Here is an 11272-nt window from a genome sequence, read left to right on the forward strand (position 1 = left end):
GCGCCTTATCGAAGTAACGCACACTTTCCTACATTTAAAGGTTTTTTCACTTATAAATATATATATGTGTTTGAAACATAATATTAAAACACACATATATAAAAGTAAAAACTGATTTCCCATTCCACATGCTTCTCCAAAAACATAGCATACAAAATAATGTATATCAGCAATAGGCTACTAGCTAAAAGGAAACCAAATATAGTAGTTTCAAAAGGATATGTAAATCTTTCCTCCTATGCTCCTAGTGTTTTGTTTAATCATCTTCCTCAGAAAAAGCATCGACATCTCCCATATCATCTTCAAGTGACAAGTAGCCTTCATCATCATCTTCTTCTTCTTCATCATTTGCTTGTCCTAATGGCTGACTTTGTGTGGTTACTTTGCTTGAACTATCAATATTTTCTCGAAGTCTACCTCCTCTTGATCTCAAGTTGATTCTTTCTTCATAAACTCCGGACGCACTAGCAACTTGGTCCCATGTATGATCATCATCATCATCAAACACATGATCATTTTCTGTTAACCACTCATTACTATCATCAATATCTTTCAAGGCTATGAGATCAATCTTATCACGCAACTTGTAATTTTAAATCAATGCCCGATTGTACTTAACATACACCAAGTCATTTAAACGAGATTGTGTGAGTCGATTCCTCTTCTTAGAATGAATCTATCAAAATAGAAAATATTTAGTTATAATCACCAAGAAATTGACATTAGTTTAACAAAGAATCAGTAGGAAACACCACTTACATTTTCAAAGGTACTCCAATTTCTCTCACAGCCTGATGAATTACATGTAAGACTTAAAATATTTATGGAAAATTGTTGTAAAGTAGGTGTAGAAGAACCATAACAAGACCACCACTCAGCTACAAAATTAAAATTTACAGTGCAGAGATTAGTGTGTAATTAGGTGAATAGTTACAATTAATTGAATTGATATAAGTTGATTACCTGGAGCTTTAGTTTTCCTATGCCTTATAGCCATTTGATTTCCAAAGAGACCATTTGCTTGCTTGCAAGAAGTGAGCTCAGTCATAATCTTGTCTTGCTTGTCAAGTTGTGGGACCAACCTTTGCATGCACTCATATAATCCATTTACTACCTCTTCACATTGCTCAATTTGGGGATTGTCATAATAGTACTCAGGGTTTAGAAAGTGTCCAGCAGCATGTAAAGGATGGTGTAGTTGTGTAGACACCTAAAAATGTCTCCCCAAAACCAAACCCGATGATGAACAACCTTTTACCGTCATTATTGGTCGGGTTGAGTATGTAATCTTTAGAGTGCTTAAATCCATGTTCATTCCCAATAAATTTCATAAACCAACCCAATTCTTAACCCATTTTCACAAACCATAACTTATTTTCCTCATTTCGTGCCTATAAACCCAAAATAATTCATTTCGTGTCCATTAAAATCATTCATTTCGTGTCCTTTTTATAAAAATGTTTATATCAGTTTATTTTGGTCCATAATATAGGTCCAATGATTAAATATTTGGATAGGGCTTTAAAAGAACTTTCCAACGATATATTATAAGCCCAAATCCGAGTTATAACGAATAAGTTATGGCAAAAATACTAAACTGAGTTTAAATCGAGCCTAAGCCCACCTTACCTACGACCCAATGATCATGTGGAGGGTCCAAAGGATTTAATCCCACTCCTAATCCAATTAGGATTTATTGGAATCTTCTATAAGCTTCTAAAAGATCCTAATTATCCTTTTTGAAAAGATAACATTAAAGCATTTGAAATTGATTAAAACTTTTCTTTTTGAAAGTCCTAATTCTATTCGAATTGAAAGACGTTCAAAGATAGTCAGTAATTATTTTCGTGCCTCACTGTTTTTATCTAATTCTTATATGGTTGGATAACTCTTGAAATTATCTTTCCAATGATATATTATAATATTAATTCCGAGCTATAACGAAAAAGATATAAAAGAAATACGAAACTCTATCCAAAACTGACACCGTCCCACTATTTCGGCAATATCTTTTATTCTACAAAATATTTTAATCTAATTCTAACTGGGTTAGAAAGTAGACTTCAAGAGCTTTCCAACGATATCTTATTCATCTTATTCCGATTTCTGGATCAAAAGATATGATAAAAACAAAAACCGTAAAAACTGCTGTCTATCGCAAGAGTTTTATCCGATTCGAATTCTTATCTTTTCTTGATTCGACCCCTCTTTTTTCCCTATAAATAGAGGTCATATCTCCCCTTTTTCAATCATCAACAAGCTTGATCACCTAATCATTCTCTCTTCCTCTCTTTTCCACCAAAAAAAAAAAATCATTCTCTTCTTTTTCTCTTATATTCTAAGCCTCAAACCTATATTCTTAAATCCTATTATTCCCTTAAGCACTCTAAGGAGTCCATACGATACCCGAAGTTCTATACTTAAACCAAGGCGTGAAAGGTAGAATTAACTGAGGGTTTGGACCAAATCAACTCTACTTTTATTTAATTTAATTTCCATTTGATTTATTTTTATTGAAGTTACTAACAGTTTATTCATGATGTAGCAATTCAAGGAAATGCGGAAAGTGAGTAGTTAATCACTTAATTACTCTTATTATTATTTCTTATTGCTAGTATCATGATTTATTTGATTTGACTAACGCTATTATTGTTAAATTGCTTCCAATATTAATATTGATTCTATTATTATTTATGATCACCATATTGCATGTTTAAAGGGAATATGTAATTGAAAAATCATGCATAATAAGATAATTTGGACAACCGGTTTAGGTTCCTTTAATCTTGTTATTTAATCAAGTGGTCACCAAATTTTTAGAATTATGTGTGCATTTATATTCAACCAATTTAGCATAATAATAGTTTGGAGCGAATTGAATATTTTGTTTGTATGCCTTTGAGATCACAGGAATACTTTTCACTATAAGAATCGAGTAGAGGCCAATACGGGCGAATGTGACTCCATGACTCACTTCGTACCATCATCCCCGATCCTCCTTTCGTGGTTCCGAACCATATGGAGTTAGTAATCTCATGGATTATGAATGGGGTGTAACCGTCGCAAATCAATTGATTGATTGATTTGCTGCCCTGGCGTTTGCTGCCATCCCAAAAACGCAGCAAATTAATACTTTTTAACCGCTGCAAATAAATGTTTTTCTACTAGTGTTTACAAGTTCCTTAAAAACTTGTTGGCGGCTCCCTACTTTCCTTGTCCCTAATCGTGTCCCTAATCGTATATGTCAATTCCCACTTCCTATGAGTGCCAAGCATATTCACAACTTGCTTTAACGTAGGCGCACTTCGAACGACGCCTACAATTTGGCGACTCCACTGGGGAGGATTCTTGATTATTTATCGATTTGAGTGATCGGTATTTAATTGAGATGAGTGGATGAGACTTGAAAGATTCTTGAATTGTATTCCTGCGATTTAATTGGCATTGTCAAATATGCATATGTATATTAGGTTACCTATTTTTCCACAATAGTACGTGTTCTACGTACGTGGCTAGCCCGGGGAATTTAAGCTCTATCAACCCAAAAACGCTCATGGCAATAAGGGTTCATCCGAGTTTTTAAATTCACCCAAACCATGGAGTCGAGTTCGATTTCATCACGAACTCGCGGAGCCGCCCGTTGGCATACACCCTCAAGGGAGGCTGCCTTGCTAACGCGTCCAAACTCTTAACCATGGTACCCTTTGACACCCAAAAACTTGACCATAGTGGAACATAGAACTTGACTTTTAGGTTGCGAACTTCATTGCATCATGCGTGACAATGTGCTTATGTGTGCATATTTTTATTTTATTTTTTTTTCTCTTGTTTTTTTTTCTCTTATCAAACTTTTTTTTTTTATTAGAGTCGAGTCATAGATTTTTTTATTTATTTTGAGTCAACCCGGATTCCGTATCCTGCATAAGAGTCAACTTGTTTTGGTCATAGCCGGAGTTCTAGAAAGAGTTACGTGTCGTGCCACCTATGGATCTGTAGCCCCGAGTTTTTTATTTCATGTCGCGTTGGTTTCGTTCCAGGCAGAGTCACAGAACAAAAGTTATAACCGATATACTACAGCCTGTCCAGTTTTAGGTGTCTTTTTAGCGTCAACTTTCTTTCTTTTTAATTTTTTTTTTTTCGTGTCAAGCTAGTCTTAGCTAAGTCCTTTTATCCGTGTCAACTCGTATAACATAGGATTATAGTTTTTTATTTTTATTTATTTATTTATACCCATGAGTCCTAACTCTTCTAGAATTCTACTCGTATTCCTAGTTTCTTGTGATTTATTGTGCTAATCTTAACATGTTGTTGATCTTTATTTATGACTAACGATTGCCAATGGACCGTTTTCACCTAGTAAATAGCATAAACATTAAAATTGGACAAAATTAATCAAGTTAGTTTGGCTTTTAGCCTTTCGTGCTATTTGGTCCCTGGGTCCTTTGTTTTTCACAACGTCCTCATATCTAGCCATGCGATCATACCATGAGTCTTAATAAACTCACCTAATCATACATGTTGAGTCGTTGCACACACTTTGTCTTCGAGTAATGCACTATATTGTTTATGATCGTATACTAGGACTATGCATGCGTCGTTTTCCGTCGTAATAGGAATGAGTGGAGTATTTCACATTGGTTTTGAAATTTTTTCATACACTCTTCCTTTCCAATCCGAGTATTGAGTCAATGCATTAAGTGAGCTCATTTTGTTCCATAGTACTCGAGTTCAAGATTCATTAGCTAGGCAAGAGTTGGAAGAATAAGGGGAACGTCATTCCTTCCTTCTTTTCTTTTAATCAAAGCATCAGTAATAACAAATTTCTTGTCCCTCTTGGCGGTAACAAGAATTCATAAGCATCCATGAAGACGAAGCATAAGACAAGTTTCCATACAAGATTTCATTTTTTTTCTTCTTTCGTTCCAACCCTTTTTCCCTAATAAGTCTAGCATAGGTTCTCCTTATCCTTATGTCTCTATGCCATTTTCCATCAATAAGCATCTATTTCCTTTGCATTCGATCATGTCAGTCACAAAAAAAAAATAAATAAAAAAATAAAAAAAAAATAAAATAACGTAAAATTGCTGAACTAAACACAAGGTACACCAATGATTTGAGGCACCTTTGCAACCCTGTCATTCCCTTTAAACCATTTCAATCACATATCCATTTCTTCATCAACCACTTTGAGCCTCGTTTAACGTTTGGCCTTTATTTCTTCAACCCACATTCACATAACCCCGGGGATGGGAAGGTGTGCAATTTGTGTAACAGTAAGAAAGCAAGTTCAAAATAAAATAAAAAAAGAATAAGTAAATAAAAAAACAATGTCTAAAGGCAAGTGTTCCAATGTCTTTGATATGAACACGTCTCGAATTGCGTCTCTCATCGACTGCTTGGTACCGTGCCTGAGAAACATGAATGCTAAGTGAGTGATGAACCGCATGATCCGGGATTGCCTACATTGATTCAAAAGACCAAAAAAAAATAAAATAAAAAAAGACGAAGTTCAAAGCAAAAAAAAAAAAGTGAAAAATAAAACTTGCAAAGTTTTCAAATACACAATTACACATCTCGGGGGGATTCTCTCGGGTCTTGAGCCTTTTTACCCCTTTCTTCCTTAAACCATCAGCTTAACCACATTACAACCCTCAAAAGACCTCTTTGAGATGTACATGTACTTGTGCGAAGTTCGGTTAGAGCTACGTTCGGCCTAATTCCTAACGGATACGTAGGCAACCTCACATTGAGGTGCGGCCACATTCATATTCATATCCATGCATGATCGAGTCAAAGAATATCCAATGCTTACCCCTACCCATTTAGAGCTAGACTTGGGGCTTGAACCCACATCATTTAGCCTAAATAGCCTAAAGAGTCATCATCTTTGACTCTTCTCACATCTATTTCCATCACCACAACCTTTGCAGCCAACCTTAGTATCACTTTCACACACTTCACTCACACATACATAGCCATACCATCCTTTCCTTTAAGAACCCTTTTTCATGAAGTCTTGTTTCAACACTGTGCATGTTATCATCTTTCAAGACAACATTCATTAGAAAAAACATTGTATACTTGCTTAGCTTCCTGACCTGAGCAATATTCATTGTTTCATGCATCGCATAATGTGCTGAGTTATATTTATATATTTGTGATTTTTAATCATACAAAGCATATCGTGCTTAGCTCCTTGACTTAAGCAACGTTCATTATGCAATAATCACTTCGTCTATATACGTTCTTAGCTTCTAGACCTAAGTGACGTTCAAGATCGTTTCTTACAACATATATGATGCTTAGCTCCATAACCTAAGTTCATTCATCTATCGTGTCACATGATGTAATTGTCCTTAACCTCCTGGCCAAAGAGCATGCATCGTGCATAAACTGTTTTCAAGACAAGCAATTCAATTCATACGATTCATTTCGTCTTGCTTAAGGAGGAAGTTCAAAACTTCTTCCCCTTTGTCATTATTTTCTTTTGGGGAAGTTCAAAAACTTTTTCAAAATTTTCTCATCGAGGGAAGTTCGAAAATAAAATCTTTTTCATGTCTTTCGGGAGAAAGTCGGTACCCTCCACTCATGACAAAAATGACGGAATTTTTTTTGCTTTTGCATCTTCGTTTGTTTGTGTCTGCACACACACTCAAGTCATACATATACACACACACACAATCACAAGTCATACATATGTCATGTCAAGTCGTGTCAAGTCAAACTTGGTCAAGTCAGTTGGTCGAGGCAATCATGGTCTATACGAGTCCCTTGGCAAATTTTATTTTGCAGGTCTCAATTACAGCCCACGTCCGGGGACAAGCGGACCATATATCTACAGCCCACGTCCGGGGACAAGTGGACCAACTACAGCCCACGTCCGGGGACAAGCGGATCATCTACAGCCCACATCCGGGGACAAGCGGATCATCTATAGCCCACGTTCGGGGACAAGCGGACCAACTACAGCCCACGTCCGGGGACAAGCGAACCAACTACAGCCCATGTTCGGGGACAATCGAACCATCATCATTTTAGTGATCATCTCCCAAGCGAAGACGATTCACGGCGCAAGGTTCTCGATACACAGAGACTTGCAATATCATCATCAGACAAGTTTTTCCTCAAGCATGGAAAATTGTCATCTCTCGACTTTGCTCAAGCATGGAAAGTATCTCAACCGGTGGGTTTCTTCAAGCATAGAAAACTGCCAACATTCATCAGTCAACTTTCCTCAAGCATGGAAAGTATCATCCGGTGGATTCCTTCAAGCATAGGAAGCTACCAAACTCATTTGTCACCGATACACTGGTGTCAGATATGCATTCTATCCCTTTACTGTTTTATCTGTGGAACTAACATTTTTCCACAGGTATCGGCGTATACATAGTGATTTAGGATCGCAGAACGTCTTAAATCATTCTCCGTCCCTATCGACTACTTTGACTATCGTTTTCGAAACTGACATTTCTACAAACTCAGTCAAAGTGGGGGCTTCTGTAGACACCTAAAAATGTCTCCCCAAAACCAAACCCGATGATGAACAACCTTTTACCGCCATTATTGGTCGGGTTGAGTATGTAATCTTTAGAGTGCTTAAATCCATGTTCATTCCCAATACATTTCATAAACCAACCCAATTCTTAACCCATTTTCACAAACAATAACTTATTTTCCTCATTTCGTGCCTATAAACCCAAAATAATTCATTTCGTGTCCATTAAAATCATTCATTTCGTGTCCTTTTTATAAAAACGTTTATATCAGTTTATTTTGGTCCATAATCTGGGTCCAATGATTAAATATTTGGATAGGGCTTTAAAAGAGCTTTCCAACGATATATTATAAGCCCAAATTCGAGTTATAACGAATAAGTTATGGCAAAAATACTAAACTGAGTTTAAATCGAGCTTAAGCCCACCTTACCTACGACCCAATGATCATGTGGAGGGTCCAAAGGATTTAATCACACTCCTAATCCAATTAGGATTTATTGGAAGCTTCTATAAGCTTCTAAAAGATCCTAATTATCCTTTTTGAAAAGATAACATTAAGGGGGCGTTTGGTTCACATAGTGGTATGAGTTTGGAATCAGGAATGGGGTTAAGGTGGTATGGGGTTGGAACTTGATACTTAATACCATGTGTTTGGTTCAATTTTGGAATGGGATCTCATTCCCTTACATGTTGTTTGGTTAGAAATTAATTGGAATGAGGAATCAACTCCATTTTTTTCAATAATCTTTATTTTAATCAACTAGCAAAATCAATTCTCTAAGAGCAATAACTACAAAGCTTCTGTTAAATTTTAAACAATCATATTAATATTTGAGATAATTATTTAATATTAAAACTAATACTCAAAAACCCTGTTTAAAATTCCAAGTTAACATTTATTCAAAGAAAACAAATTCATAATCCATCACATTTGGCAATTTGTCATGAAAATAGACAAATTATTTCAAGCATTACGACTCAAAAGGTCAAGCACCACCTCCTTTTTCCATTCATCATTAGGACTTGAAAAGAAAATCTCCATTTGGCTAGGATTTGATGAAAACAAACTAGCAGCTCTTATAACTTCAGCTTGGGTAATTCCAGGCAAACTTCCAATCTCAGATAATAGCCTTCTCTTTTGTTCAACAATCTCTTTTTCACGCTCTTGTGTTGTACTCATGGCAGACGCAATAGTAGCAAGATGATTATTCATATCTTTCATAAAACCAACTGCCATATTGTCAACAGATGATACATTTTCAAATCGAGTAGCTCTCTTTTTCTTATTGGTCTTTGGAGTCTTTTCCTTTTTCATTCTCTTAGCAGGAGGAGGTTGGGGTTGAGTGTAATCTGTAGCTAAACCAGGTGAACAAGTAACAGATAACTCTTCATCGTCACTATCATTATCAAGGTGAACAACGTCCTTTTCAAGGTTATGGATAGAGTCCTCAGGCAACTCAGCCGCAAGACCATTAGCTCTATCAACACCAAATATATCATCTAGCTTGCTAAGGTAAGGAAAAGGAGTCTTCCATAATCCTCCAGCTTTAGGATGAGTCTAAACATTAGTTATATATTATATTAGATTAAGTAAAATGCAAGATTTTAAAAAATATATAAAGAAAAAAAAAAAGAAATCAGTTACCTTGCAAAAATCATCATAAGCTTGTCTCTCACATTGTATTGTACTAGTTTCTTCATCCCACTGAAACCCGGATGTCTTGTTCACCATTTCAGCAACTATTGCATACTTATCTTTGAACCATTTGAACTTTGATTCAATGTGAGGAATGGCTTTTAAACCACATCCAGGAAACTTATTGTTCAGCATAAGCTCCAACTGATTCAAGTATCCATTCCTAAACCCTCCTTCTCCTTTCCATTGTTGGTCACAACTTAACTCCAACAAACAATCAATCAAAGCTTCTTCCTCCTCTTTCTTCCAAAAGCGCTTATTCTTACCTCTTCCACTTTGAGAACTTTGACCATTTGCGGCCATCCTAATTAATCAATTAAGTAAGAATACATAACCAAATATTTTATTTATGATATACAGGAAGCAATATCACATAATGAAAGCAATTAAAAGTTAAATAAAAATATCATGTCCCTTGATTAACATCAAACACAGATGAGAAACAAAAAATCATAAAATACAAAGATCGTTTCACAAAACACAAGGACAAGACTAAAAAGAGTCATTATTCATTAAAAAAAAAAAAAAATCATGTTTCGTTATTTTGCCTAGCTCTCCAAGCATTAAATAAAGTTTGCGCTAAATTATTCCTAAAGCCGGTCCAAGCATTTGATGGTTGAACTTGAGTAATGTATTCAACATCATCACCAATATCCTCATTCTCATTCTCATCCTCACTCTCATCTGATGACTCATCAACCTCAAAATTTGTGGGCATGTGCTTTCGAATTAGATTGTGTAATAAAGCACACGCTGTAACAATGCGACCTTGTGTACGAGTTGAAAAAAAAGAAGGGCTTCTAAGAATTGCCCACCTTCCCTTCAACAAACCAAAAGTTCTCTCAATTACATTCCTAGCTTTAGAATGTTTCATGTTGAAGTACTCCTCAGCACTTGCTGGTACTCGATCCCCCCATTCATTCAAGTGATAACGATGCCCTCTATATGGTGCAAGAAACCCCTCACAATTAGTGTAGCCAGCGTCTACCAAAAAGTAACAACCTTGAAAATCATAGAATAGATTGAAGTCATTATTAATTGTAATAATCAAAATTGTTATATTATCATATGGTTATTTTTATCACATGGTTTACCTTGAGGCACCTTTAAACCATTAGGCCTCGAAATTGCATCTCGTAAAACACGACCATCATGTGCAGAGCCTTCCCATCCAGGTAAGACAAAAACAAATTCCATGTTAGGTGTACAAACACCTAAAACATTCATTGCAAGGTTTCCTTTCCTTGTTCGGTACCTTCCTCTATCCTCATTTGGAACATGAACTTTGATAAATGTACCATCTAGAGCTCCTAAGCAATTCTACAATTATAAAGAAAATACACTAGATTTATTTACATAGGATGTATGTAGAACATTGCTTTTAATCAACTGTAGAATGAGCATTCTTTTTATCATATTTTAAAATGTTAAATATACCTGGAAGCATTTCCATCTACTATCCTCACAATCTTCTGTAATAAGTGTGGGTTTTTTGAGCAAGTGATGATGTAGCTTTAGAACCGCAAGGAGGCAAAGGTTAAATTGTCTACTAACACTTTCTCCACTCCTATAAAAGTAGTTCCCTATCGACCTATTCTTTTTATGATGAGATAATGTATACAAAAACATAGCTACAATCTCCTGTAAGCTCATATTTCTAGTCCCTCTCAATCCACCAATATCGCTTATCATCTCACAAAGTACATCAAAAGTATGTCTGTTCATACGCAATTCACTCCTACAAGCAACATCACTATCTCTAATCAACGAGTTCAAATTAATTAATCTATTACGTTTCTTATCTCTAATTCGATGTATTTTATGTAGCACGAAATACATGAGAATCATGAAATTTATTATAACTAATAAAGTTACAAGTAGTTCTGTTTGTCGCTTTCTCTTCCTCCTTAACAAGGATAGTCCACAGGACTCCATTTCTGTAAAAACACAACACAAAAAGGATTACCGTATAAATTGATTATTAGTATTTACTCATATGTTTTCCTATCATATATACAACCTTTGGTGGGAGCAAAAAGAAAAATACAAGAGCATAAGCCAAAGAAAGGCATGCAATCGG

At 35.6% G+C, this 11272-nt stretch overlaps 1 protein-coding gene across 1 annotated transcript; it reads right to left on the reverse strand.

Annotated features, from left to right (window-relative positions):
* Window positions 1-8460: 8460 nt before the first annotated feature.
* On the reverse strand, window positions 8461-9495 carry LOC145613918 (uncharacterized). The gene is made up of 2 exons (XM_081668952.1): window positions 9142-9495; window positions 8461-9054 (listed from the first exon to the last, which is right to left on the reverse strand). Exons 1-2 carry the CDS (start codon window positions 9493-9495, stop codon window positions 8461-8463), a joined length of 948 nt encoding a protein of 315 aa, XP_081525078.1.
* Window positions 9496-11272: the final 1777 nt, after the last annotated feature.

This window comes from Chenopodium album, chromosome 25, assembly GCF_948465745.1.
Source record: "Chenopodium album chromosome 25, dcCheAlbu1.1, whole genome shotgun sequence".
NCBI lineage: Eukaryota > Viridiplantae > Streptophyta > Magnoliopsida > Caryophyllales > Amaranthaceae > Chenopodium > Chenopodium album.